Raw genomic sequence first — 12,437 nt, forward strand, 5'->3', positions numbered from 1 at the left:
TAACTATAAGAATGCTGATATTTTGTACAAGACTATGGCTTTCCTCACCTGCATTTGAATAGCCTGTGATGCCCTCAGGGCTCAAAGCCAAAATCTGTACTGGAGTGAACTGGTTTGAAAGGATTACAGTGACCACTTCTAAGGAATTTCAAAAGTAAATAGAGTAGAATAATGGCCTGGGAAGTAAATACAGTACTTTTTTGTACCATAGAGTGTATGCATCAGTAATTGATATAGTGCTGAGTGTTAAAATGCAAGGCTACTTTCCAGCAATAAAATGAGGTGCTCCACCGAAACTCTAGCGCTAAACCTAGTAGTAATTGTATCTCTCAGTTTAATTTAACAGAATGTTGTTACATTCATAACCACATTTTAAATATTAGTTTGGCAATGAAAACATAAAAGCCTACTCAGAGTCACAGTGACAGTCAGGATGGGAATGGCATGCAGCGGTGCCACCATGGGTCCTAGGGTACACAGGGTGCTTTTTTTTAAACCAAACATATAAAAGACTTTTTCTTGATTGTTTAACATTTTACATGTGCCAAGATACCTCTAGCCAGAAGACAGCTACATCTTGCCAATACAGCAGTTAGCTGCTATGGGACAGGTGGGTTAATCAAACCACTGTAATTTAAATGCTAACACAGCAGTAAATGTGGCCATACACGGATATTTAAGTTGCCGATTCTGGTCCTTCAGATTGACTTGGGATAATCGCAGGTTATCTGCCTGTGTATGGGGACCTATTGATGCGGTCCTCGCTTTGATGGTTCCTATTCCCTTTGTGATTTGATTGCTTGGCCCATGGGTCAAATGATTGGATGCATATCGGTGGCAAGATCAGCTCGTTTGGTCATCTCGCATACAGGTGTCCGTCGGTTCGGGGACCACATCAACAAGCCGATGCGGTCCCTGATCTGACTAATTTTCAAGCCTGCCCGATCGAGAGCTGGACGATTTTAGGCCAGATGTCAGTCAGGCAGGCCCGTTGTTAGTGCCCATACACGGGCCGATAAGCTGCCGAATCAGTCTAAGGGACCGATATCGGCAGCTAGTGATTGGCTCCACCTGAAGGAATTGTTGTATAGTCCATTTGGTTATAATTAGCCTTAGTCACAGGCCACGAATAAACATAACCACTTCAGCATTTCCTAAATTACAGGTGGCATTGTGGCATTTCTAAAACTGCAGTCTTGCAGCTTTTAAACATTTCTTTTACAAGAACTATGCAAGAAACCCACCCTTCTGGACTCAGCCTAAACAAAATACACTGTATGGAGTGCAATCTGTGGCTCCTACTTTCTCTCAATAAAGGTTTGTTGCTACAGAGAAATCATCAAAACCCCCTTATACTGGCCACTTTCCCTGAAGACAGCACAAAGTATCATATTGAAATACAGTGCCACTGGATAATCTTAAAGGGAAGTTTAAGGTCTCCAGCATGACTGTGTACTCCATAGATTTCTTCAGAATAGATTATCACAAAATATGGCCTTTTAAACTTGTAGTTTGCTGCAAGTAAAAATACTGGACAATACTGAGACAGCGCATGATGAGACAACTATCCCTTTTTAGCAAAAAAAAAAAAAAAAAAGTGTAGAAGTATTTCTATGTACACACAAAAAGGTTTCAAAATAAATTCTAATTTGAGCAACCGTGTTTAACATAGTTTTCTAACATGTTTTCTTTAATGACAGTAGTCCATATCAACGTTTCTGCTGTCTGTGCAATTTTGCTAACAAATAAACCTCAGCTGATTCCATTCTGCTGGCTTTAGGCTTTACAGTCCTCACATCCTGGAATCTTTGCCGCAGTCTGTCTCGCACAAGATTAATTTCACTTCCATCCCACACTTTGCAAAGGAACGTTCCTCCAGAAAGCAGGACTCTTTCTGACAACTCGAGAAGGGACAGACACATGTTCACAAGTCTTTGATGATCTAAATCTCGGATCCCTGTGGCATTGGGAGCCATATCACTTAAGATGACATCTGCTTTCCCAGAAGGAAGAACGCTGATTATTTTCTTTTGGGTGTCAAAGTCTGTAATGTCTGAGTTTGATAAAAAGACAGCTCCATCCAAAGGGGCAATATTAAGAAGGTCTACTCCAACTACAAAACCAGCACTTGCAGCAGAATCTATAAAGTAACCACAAGAGGAGAAAATAATGAGATACATGATAATGCAGACTTTTTTACATTTACATTTTCGTCGGCTGAAATCCAAATAGGTTGTTCTAGGATAACTTTTCCCCTAGGAGGGAGCTGGGTTGGACAGCCAACAGGCTGATACATCAAGACTTTTACATTTTACAGAAAATGTTCTTTGCTTTTATTACAAAGCGTTCTTGGGTATTTTACCAAGGAATGCTGCAAACAAGGTTTATCTACTCACCCCTCCCCAATGAATTTACTTTTTCAACAGCCACCTGACTCCAAGCTCCAGGAGCAGCCCCACAGTCAATAACGTGATGTCCGGGCTGTAGGATATGATGTTTATTATCTATTTCCAGTAGTTTGAAGGCACTGCGGCAGCGATAGTTATGTGTCTGTGCTTCCCTTACATATGGGTCCTTCATCTGCCTTGCCAGCCACCTCTGCTCTGCTGCTGTTCGGCTTTTATCCAGTGCACATGTAACATGGAGGCTTCGTCTGCTAACTACATTATTTGCCCTCTGTAAAAAACTGTAAAGACAAGTATTTAATTATTGGAACAGCCTGTTCTGATTCTATTGAATTAGAATGGGATGTTAAAGGAGAGATATTGGATAAATGAAAAAAAAATCTAATTTTGTAGGCAATTATGAATAATATATGATGCTGATTTCACTTTGGACTAAAAATGAACCCTATCTGTAAAAACGGTCCCTTTATTGGAGCTCCCTATAAATCCTATCAGTTCTTGGTCCCTGTTTCAAATGAAGGATGGGCATGTCCTAACAGTCCCTGCCAGAAGCACAGTAGGAGGGGGATATCCAATCACAACCCTGCACTCACACAGGCAAAGGCAGGCTTCAGTTCCCAATCAGGTCAGCCTAGCTGATCTTTTTTGCCTTCCAAGGGTTATGAAAGAATACACAGCATACCACACGAGCCACCACAAAACTTATTTTGCAAACAATTTTAAAATACTATGCATATTCAGGACACTCACTTTGGCTCCCTAAATTTCTACTCAGAAACCACTGGATGTACATTTTCTATTGTTACACATCACATTTAACACATTTGAAAAAACGAAGACACTGAGAAACTATTTACACTTTTATCATGTCATTAATGATAAACTACATTGAATATAAAAGAATTCTCTTAATCCCATTACAATCATCTTAGCTGAAATTATTACTCTAAGAGTTTGTGTTTTGGTTTTATATGCTCTGTATATCACTGCCAACCTGGGCAACTCTTGGTAATACACCTGCATGAATAATAGACCCCATAGCTCATCTCTGACAGTAGCTATAACCCAATGTGATAAATTCCCTTATTGATTCAGCAAATGCCTTATTTCAAACAGTGCTTTGCTGGAGTTATTATTTTAAAATTAGCTGAAATGTACCATGTGTAACTATTTTACACTCCTGTTTACTTTGCACCTTTCCTTAACATCACTAATTTGCAAAAATGTTGTGCTTTAAAGGCTGATGAACTGCACTTATCATGACTCTTTCTAGGAGTCATTATAGCTGAGTAAATCTTGCAAGAAATGTGCACCCTTGTCAGATCTTTTCAGTTTATACATTAAGGGTGTCCTCCTTTCAGCCCTCCGGCTGTCGCCACACAGCTCTCAGGGCCCCATTACCAACCCCATGACATTAGGGTGATAATGATCCACATCAGACTTTTCTAAGACCTGTGTCTTTTACCACATGACACAGTCACCGAATAATAATACTTATTTTATTTCTTATAATGCTTCCTCCCTGAGTATACTTTTCCACGTAGAAGATTGTATAGCAGTGCATACCCATTTAGTGCTTTATAAATAAAGTTTTACATATACGGTATATACAAAAAAAACAACTGTTGGATCATTATCATCCTCCGGACATGGGGTTGGTAAAAATTAAGGCCACCATCAATAAGCTGATGATTCAGCCTCTTCAAACTGAGTTGGCAGCCTATCAGCCCATGTATGGTTATCTATCGAACACGTTTAAAAATCCCATCAGGTTGAGGACTGCAGCAGCTGGTTGATATAGTGCTCTCCCTTTGGCCTGCAAAAGGTGGCTATATCAGGCAAAGATGCACTCATATGGCAATCGTGCCAAATGAGCGGCTCTAAAGGTGGCCACACATAGGAAAATTTCAGCTGTTGATTCTGGTCTTTCAGACCAATTCAACATCTTATCTGCCCATGTATGGGCACCCCTGTTGGCCTACCCGACCGATATCTGGCCTAAAATTGGCAAAATAACTGTGATGACAACAGCGGGCATGGCCACCTTTGGACCGATACCACCCGCCTTTAAGCTGCCCATACACGTACGAATAAAATCATAGGAAACCTAGTTATGTACAATTTCGGACAGTGTATGAGCTCAGAATTATTGTCCCGATAATTTTCGTACCATGGCGATTGGCCGTTTAGTCGATCAGACAGGTTAGAAAATTTTGATCGGATAACGATAAAATCTGTGCACGTATTGTGCATATATATCGGATGATATCCTTCGAAGACCTACAATTGAAGTCACTTTCTTACGATTGGTGTCTGCCAACTATTTCATGCTCAGAACACCCCCAATTTAGGCATTATCCTACAGTTTCAGTATGAATTTTTTTTTTTAGATTAGGGGTGGCCAAAACGTTGATCGCGGTCCACCAGTCGATCCCCCGTGGACTTCTGATGGACCACATCTAAGCTGGGAAATGCGGAAGTGCGGCGCTTTTATTGGGTATGCGTATGTGCGCTGCGTCGCATACGTATGTGGGGAGGAGCCAAAATCGATCGCCACGCGAAAAAGTCTGTGCACCCCTGTTTTAGATAGTTGCATTTAAAGTACGACTGATATCCTAACGTTCGGTGTAAGAAGACTAAAATCTGAACTTGTATGGCCACCTTTAGGTGTATGGCCACCTTTAGAGAAGTAAAGTCTTCTGACAATGCAAGAACTCAGGACCTCATCTCAAGAGGGTGTGTAAATATAGCAGGGGTCTGCATACTGGGCACCCCTAATGCATAAGGTAAAAACGGGCAGTGCAAATGCACTTTGTTCTCCACCCTAAAACAGCCCCTGGAGATATAGAACTTTCTCCTGTCTGGATAGGATGAGATTGGAAACTCACCATATAACTGGAGTCGCCATCACCAATAAGGAAGAGCACTGCGCAAGCGCTTACACCGCCACCCCCGCCATCATTCATTTGGGCCTCCTTTTTTCCGTGAAAAGCAAAGCTAACCTGCAGTCCGTAACGTTTTGCTTCCAAACATATGTATCCAGAATTGAAGTTTGTATAATTATATTGCACGCTGCATGATCATTTAATCTACACTCGGGGAACGATATTTTCATTGACGCTGTAGGACTTGTTCGCCCAAAAGTAATATGGCGGGGCAGCAGCGGCCGCAATAGGTCACGTGGTTGGCGTCATCAGTTCCAGCACACGTGTGGGCAGAGCGGGTGAGTGTCCCATTCATAGACTGCTAAAGAGAGAGATTAGGAAAGTTTTATGTTTCTTTTAAAGTAATCGCAGGGCAAGTGTTGTTGCATTGTAAACCTTAGATATTAAATATATTAAATGTTTTACCACAGTGGTAGCTGGTACACCTGACCCTACAAACTGTATGACTGTCTTTATGCTATGAGTTAAATATTGTTTTTCAGTGAGTGCTGGTAGGAGTGATTGAGCAATGGCGAATTATACAGCTATTGCTGAGGGAATTTCTCTCTTTTCACTTGCAGCATGTTAAATACCATTCACAGGATCTACCCAGTGTTTGTACATTGAAGACTAAAGCATTCAGAGATGTAAGTAGAAGTTAATGGGCCCTTAAGTCATTTTAGGACCCCTAAGTAAGGCATTTTTCATGAAACTGACAGTAAAGGTGGGTATACACTTATCGATATTATTGAATGAAACAAGGTTTCGTACAATATATTGTGCGTGTATGGTGGATTGATGACCGATATTGCAGAAGCCATTGATATCCGTCATCTCATCGATTGGGCACCGCTGAAGATGCAAGCATTTAGGGCTGAAACATCACATAGGGGTAGAATTCCTATTTCTATTCCTGTTTCTACCTCCATATCTGACTATTCAGCTCTGAACGTTAGTGGAGGGTACGAGCGATCTTTCTTGCGACCAATGTTAGTGAGCAGTGAGATAGGTCTATATGGATCCCAACTCCTGGGGTCTATACCAGGTTTGGCTAGATGCAGTGGTATTGTAGGCAGATGGAAGGAGCAAACCCATTTCAGTTCATTATTAAATAATTTGGTCAGATGTGGGATTAATCAAAAGGCCCCAGCAGCGGAGCCCAATGAAAAGATACTGCTCACATCAGGCAGGTAGCCACATCCCCATAAATTGCATATTTATAGAGTAATGTAAATATTCTATTGTTAAAGAACTAAAAGCTAAAGCTTAAAAAAAAGTGGAGTAAAAATGTTGCACATTACATTATTAGTGTTCCAAGGCAACAACAGCCCTTTAGCAGGAAAGATCTGTGCCCCCAAAGATGCCCCAGTAGCTCCCCATCTTCTGCTGATTCCCTGCACATGCTCTGTGCTGCTGGTACCTGAGCTTATGGGCAATTCTGTACTAATAAATATGTTTTTTTCCCTCCAGAAGCCTATAGTGTTTATAGCTGAACAACCATCATGTTCACATCCAAGTTGCTCACTCTTGTCCTGGTTGTTCAGCCTCCAAGAATTTTGCTGGGCATGAAGAAGCGTGGGTTTGGAGCAGGCCGCTGGAATGGATTTGGAGGCAAAGTGCAGAATGGAGAAACAATAGAAGATGCCGCAAAACGGTAGTCAAGTTGCTGACAGGCAGGGAACTGGATACTGCTGGGGTGATATACTAACATAGGTGCTAAATAACACCAGTGCAGTTGTCCACAGCAACCAATGAGATATTTTCTGTGATCTTTTAATAGGTAGTAGGATGCAGGTCTGGACTGGGATTCTGAATAGACCCTGGCATTTCAAGTGCGTTGAGGCCCAAACAGCCCCCCACCAGCCCACTAAATAGTGACTGTCTATGGCATCTTACATGAACCCCTCTTACAATTCCAGAATCCACAGATTTCCATTTCAAAACACAGTTCTGATTGGTTGCTATGGGAAACTGCACTGGTGCTATTTAGCACCCTTGTTTGTAAATGAGCCCTTGCATGATTTTCTTTCCTCCTATTTAAAGAACGGCTTGAAAAGTGTGAATTTTACTGTAGGATGCCCTTCACCGTCTCCCAGTTGTAGTGCGTATGTGTTAACTGATTAACTTACAGAATGAAAAAGTTATACAGTGGTGTTCGAAAGTTTGTGAACCCTTTAAAATGTTCTTATATATTTATTTGAATGTGACCTTAAACATCATCTGATTTTCAAATAAGTCCTTAGGGGTGGTTAGTATGTTATAGAATGGCCAATGCTAAGCAACTTTTCGATTGGTCTTCTTATAATTTTTGAATTATTTGCCTTCTTATAATGCTTTGCAGCTTTCAAATGACCCCCTGCAGCCAAAAAACTATTGCTCTGTGATACTACAGTTTGTTATTGCTTCTTTCTAATACTTATTTTTCTGTTCAAGTCCTCTCCTATTCATATATCAATCTTTCACTCAAACCACACCCTGGTTTCTAAGGTAATTTTGATCCTAGCAACCAGATAGCTACTGAAACTCAGGAGACCTGCTAAAAAAAATTAAAATAATTAAAAAAAAACTACAAATAATAACAAATGAAGACCAATTGCAAATTGTCTCAGAATATCACTCATACTAAAAGTTAACTCAAAGGTGAACAACCCCTTTAAATTAGGTGAAGAAAACCTAGTTAAATAAAACAAATATTATTATATTTGGTCATGTATTTCTTGAAAAAAATGATCCAATCTTTAGGATTATATATATACAGTATAATTTGAAGGTAATATCAGAGTCTGGTGTTTTCAGTCAGTGGAATGATAAGTGTGAGTGAGAGACCCTATTGTATTTAAAGTACAGGGATCCAGTAATGCCTGATCACACATTGTACCTATTTGGTAATAGAGCCATTAGACCACAATGATTATTTGCATTATTTACATTTGTAGGCAAAAAAAAAATTGCGGGAACTCCGTGTCTGTTACATATTTTACCTTACAATGACTGCCATTATGGACACCCCATCTGATATTGTCCATTTTTTCACTGGTTTATAGAGCAAATATTAGGGAACATTAGGAACACCAGAGACTGAACAGAAGGCTTCAAATACCGTGTATATATATATATATATATATATATATATATATATATATATAATCAGCAAGTCTTTCTTTGCAGGGAGCTGTGGGAAGAAAGTGGACTGACAGTTGAAAGTCTCCAGAAGATCGGTCACATTAAATTTGAATTTGTTGGCAGCACAGAACTCCTGGATGTGCATGTGTTCCGCACAGATGATTTTTCTGGAGAACCAACTGAAAGTGAAGGTTTGTGCCTCCCTCCTGATTGTACCCTTTCACCTTTTCTTTTCATTTCAACATACCCTTATCAAAAACCTATGTAAAGAATTCACATTTTTTTAAACAGGGGATATTTTAAAGTTATAGTCAATTTTTCACTAAGAGGTTTGCTGTTTTTCAAAGGTTTTTACCATTTGAAATATTAGTATTTTTGGCACAAGTTGGCATTTGGCTCTGTTCTCTTATAATTTTATGGAAAAACTGCCTTTGCCCAAATATTGGTAAAGCAGTAAGTTCTCCCTAAAATATCCAACCCAACTATTAATATAAAGATTTTTATTTGTACAGTGTGTATAATCGGTTTTTGTTTTTTTTGTGTTTTTATATATAGAAATGCGACCTCAGTGGTTTGATTTGGAGAAAATTCCTTTTGATGGGATGTGGCCAGATGACAGATATTGGTTTCCGCTGCTTTTGGAGAGCAAGAAATTCACGGCCTATTTTAAATTTCAGGGACACGATGACATTATCGATTATAAGCTGGAGCAAACTGAAAACATTTAATGGATTTAAATTTTCATTTAAAGGACAAAGACTTTGGTCAGGCTGTAGTCTAAGGGTGAAGACACACAGAACTACTAGTAGCAGCTAATTGTCATGGTTACTAAAATAGACAATGCTTATCATTTACTGATAATTGTCTCTATGTGTGTTTTAGCAGAGGCAGTTCTCAGTATTATCTATGGCAGGGTATTTTCTGGAGTTTAGTAGCCATGAAAAAGTAGCTGCTACTATTAGTAGTAAAGCCAGCCATACATGGCGAAATGAGCAGATCTTTGCCTGATTTGAACAACCCAAGTACTGGGCCAAATTGGGCTGATCTGCTCGTTTGGATGCCTGGTCAAAGATTGGATCCTTAATGGCCTTTGGAGGTCTGTCCAGTTTGGCCCCTTAAATCATCCAATAAGCTGCTAATATCAGACTTCGTATGGCCAGCCTAAGTTTGATCTGACTACTTGTCTCAGTATAGTGGGACTTTCATCTATTACCTCCTATAGAAGTAAATGTTTGAGCATTCCTCAACTTTGGTCCAACAGGCCAAGTAGAATATCATACTGAAAACTTATACAGAAGTTAGTGGCTAAAAGCCCCATCCTTCTTTACTCATTCCGGCTGTAAGATCTGATTTACTATCAACAGTGTGTTCAGCCTCAGTCACACTAAAGTGGGCAATGTAACCTCCATTTTACACATTGTGCAAGGGTAAATAATTTTTTTTAATTATGTCATGTATTTTGTTCAGGTTCATAAAACTGTCAAGACTAATCACTTTTAGAAGTTGCTTAAAATCCTGCATTTTTGCGTTTAGTTATATTCTTCAATTTGGCTGTTGGTACAATGGCTGTCAGTTTAGGTGTCAGAATAGAACTCAAAATAATCCCTGCCACTTCTATTGGCTGTAATTCAAACCACTGGAGAGCATCTGTACTGGTGTTTATTAGCCGAAAATCCTCTAGTGCCAGCAACTGAAATTACTAGTATTGGTGCATGCTATTATGTATAAAAGCAATGACATGTGCATCAATTATGGATTTTTGTTGCCTAAGTCAGGGCTGGAACTAAGGCTGTGGGAAAAAAAGGCACGCACCAATGGTGAGGGTGGGGGTGCCAGGGCCATAGGCACATGCCTTTTCTGCTTACCCCTACAGCATCTTGGAGGTGGGCGAGTTGAGGAAAAGTTGCTTAATGGTGGACTGATAATGTTAGACAATTGCTTTGGATGCCCTTCTGCATTGGCCCTCTTCTGGCACAAGTGCTTAGTTGTCCTGCTGTTGGGGAGACAAAACATACAGAATTGCTTCTCTTTCATAAAAATAGCAGTTACCTGCATCACTGAGGTTCACTTGCAGTTGAGGGGGTTGTGCACAAAAATCTGACCAGTGCACTGTTTGGCTCCAGCAATCACTATTACAATGGAAAGTGATTTTGTTGTTGCTCACCAGTGGAACTACCATACTCGTTGGCAACAAGACCCCCAAAATGGCTGTGTGTCATTGCCCTAAAGCACATCCAGATATATGTGTTATTGTGCATTTATCTCTCCTAAGGGAATTAGATGAACTTCTGGCCTGATAAACAGGAAATTATTTTGTGATCACAGAATACTGCTGGAGTTTCCTTTTTGAATTCCAGTGTAAAGGAAGCATTTCCCCATTTTGCAGAGCTAGAATCATTATATATGTATATATTGCAACTAAAAGTTTCCATCTATTATGTCTATTTGTTTTTCTATTCATTCTAACATGCAAAGCATTTTCTTTCATTTTATTGCAAATGCAAAGCAAAAGCAAACTGCAAATAGACACTCTTGGCCTTACCTACTTATATCATGACTTTTGTAGCATTAATTCTGCAGATGCTTGTAAAACAGTGTTCCAAAATAAAATAAAATATATTGTCCTTGCAGAAAAAATAGAAACAAGAACAGCTACTGTCATTTATGAGTGGATCAAGAAACTTGCTCAGCCTTGTTTGATCTGCAAACCTCATAGTTACCTTGCCCCCCACTATAAATACATCCATTAGATCCTTTTGTCCATTATGTAGTTCAGGCTCCCCATAGGCTAATGCCTGACAGGGCTGATTCTTGGCCTGTGGATATAGGAAGGCTGAGAATAAACCCTAATGCTGGCATCAGCCTCACCCTGTGACTGCACCCAGAGCAACTGCGTCGGCCCGGGTGCATTGAGACAGAGCAGATTGTGGCACCAAAATGCTTACTCGTTTGTTTCTGTGCCAAAGTCCGCTCCGCATGCTTTCACCCAAAGAGATGCAATGGGTCCAGGTGCAGGCAGAGGGTAAGGCTGATGCCAGCATAGGGGCTCTTGTCTGCCTGCGTTTATCCAGAGGCTGAGAATCCGCCCCATCTGGCATTAGCCTTATGTCACAACAAGGTTACAGGTAAATGAAAAGATTGTTTTAGTCATTCCACTATAGTATATATACAGGAGAACACCAGAATTCCATTTGCAAAAATGTCTGCCGCACCAAATAGAAACTAAGCCCATATTCCATTGTGATTAACCTTCAGAATGTCTGAATGTTCAGTTGTTGCTCTTACTTTGGGCTAGACTTACAAAGTATTGCCCTAAAACAAGGGCAATGCAACCTTTTTATTACCAGTCCCCGAATGTTTGTCATATTTATGTTCAGAGCACTGCCAAAAATACTAGTAGTGTTAAGTGCTGTTATATAAAATACACTAATATGATTTAGCAACAACTACATCAATGGCTAGCAATGATGAGTCAATCTTTACAAACCTAATTTACAAGTGAGTCTGGCCTCGCTGTCTCAGAAGCTACCCATATAGTTTAAGTAAAGCTGGCTATACACAGGCAGATTAAGCTGCCAATTTGGCTCTTAGCTGCCCTTATACGGGCACTTCAATGGGCCTACCTGACCTATAGCTGATGATCCAATCATTTAGGACTTGGATCAAATGATTGGATTGGTCAGATATTGCCCACCTCAAGGTGGGCTTATCAAGGAAAGATCCACTTTGAGATTTATATACAGTAGATCTGTTGCAACATTTTCCTCTAACAATTCAGTCTCTATTCATAGCCTACTCTTCTTGGGCTAAGCCCAGGTATTTACCTACTAGGTAAATAAAACAGTTTTCCTTTATCAAGACCTGATGAGTGTTGTACTTTGGCCCGATACTGATACTTTTTACTAGCACGCAGGTTATTTACCTAAATGTATATATACATACACACACATGCATATAAAGGACTGCTTATGATCCCTATGGGCAT

At 40.0% G+C, this 12,437-nt stretch overlaps 2 protein-coding genes across 6 annotated transcripts; one reads left to right on the top strand and one right to left on the bottom strand.

The window, feature by feature from the left end:
- Positions 1 to 1,494: 1,494 nt before the first annotated feature.
- On the bottom strand, positions 1,495 to 5,544 carry mrm2 (mitochondrial rRNA methyltransferase 2). 4 transcript variants are annotated; one of them, XM_012971205.3, is made up of 3 exons: positions 5,408 to 5,544; positions 2,397 to 2,686; positions 1,495 to 2,140 (listed from the first exon to the last, which is right to left on the bottom strand). In XM_012971205.3, the coding sequence occupies exons 1-3, from the start codon at positions 5,518 to 5,520 to the stop codon at positions 1,710 to 1,712; spliced, it is 834 nt and encodes a 277-aa protein (XP_012826659.2). In that variant the 5' UTR covers positions 5,521 to 5,544; the 3' UTR covers positions 1,495 to 1,709. The 4 variants fall into 4 exon arrangements, with proteins under 4 accessions (XP_012826659.2, XP_002944869.1, XP_017953013.1 ...); XM_002944823.4 differs by having other exon boundaries at positions 5,294 to 5,481; XM_018097524.2 differs by lacking the exon at positions 5,408 to 5,544 and adding an exon at positions 5,085 to 5,288.
- Positions 5,542 to 11,393, top strand: nudt1 (nudix hydrolase 1). 2 transcript variants are annotated; one of them, NM_001004857.1, is made up of 5 exons: positions 5,608 to 5,628; positions 5,911 to 5,976; positions 6,800 to 6,983; positions 8,498 to 8,643; positions 9,008 to 11,089. In NM_001004857.1, exons 3-5 carry the CDS (start codon positions 6,832 to 6,834, stop codon positions 9,178 to 9,180), a joined length of 471 nt encoding a protein of 156 aa, NP_001004857.1. In that variant the 5' UTR covers positions 5,608 to 5,628; positions 5,911 to 5,976; positions 6,800 to 6,831; the 3' UTR covers positions 9,181 to 11,089. The 2 variants fall into 2 exon arrangements, with proteins under 2 accessions (XP_012825746.1, NP_001004857.1); XM_012970292.3 differs by lacking the exon at positions 5,911 to 5,976 and having other exon boundaries at positions 5,542 to 5,628; positions 9,008 to 11,393.
- Positions 11,394 to 12,437: the final 1,044 nt, after the last annotated feature.

The sequence above is a fragment of the Xenopus tropicalis genome, chromosome 9, assembly GCF_000004195.4.
Source record: "Xenopus tropicalis strain Nigerian chromosome 9, UCB_Xtro_10.0, whole genome shotgun sequence".
Classification (NCBI taxonomy): Eukaryota; Metazoa; Chordata; class Amphibia; order Anura; family Pipidae; genus Xenopus; species Xenopus tropicalis.

Excerpts from the sequence above, each read along its gene's own strand:
- mrm2 (XM_012971205.3), bottom strand. The coding sequence starts at position 5,520 with ATGAAAATATCGTTCCCCGAGTGTAGATTAAATGATCATGCAGCGTGC. Across the intron at positions 2,687-5,407 it reads CAAAACGTTACGGACTGCAG|TTTTTTACAGAGGGCAAATA; the intron begins GTTAGCTTTGCT and ends TTGTCTTTACAG. Across the intron at positions 2,141-2,396 it reads AGTAAATTCATTGGGGAGGG|ATTCTGCTGCAAGTGCTGGT; the intron begins GTGAGTAGATAA and ends GTTACTTTATAG.
- nudt1 (XM_012970292.3), top strand. The coding sequence starts at position 6,832 with ATGTTCACATCCAAGTTGCTCACTCTTGTCCTGGTTGTTCAGCCTCCA. Across the intron at positions 6,984-8,497 it reads ATAGAAGATGCCGCAAAACG|GGAGCTGTGGGAAGAAAGTG; the intron begins GTAGTCAAGTTG and ends CTTTCTTTGCAG. Across the intron at positions 8,644-9,007 it reads AGAACCAACTGAAAGTGAAG|AAATGCGACCTCAGTGGTTT; the intron begins GTTTGTGCCTCC and ends TTTTATATATAG.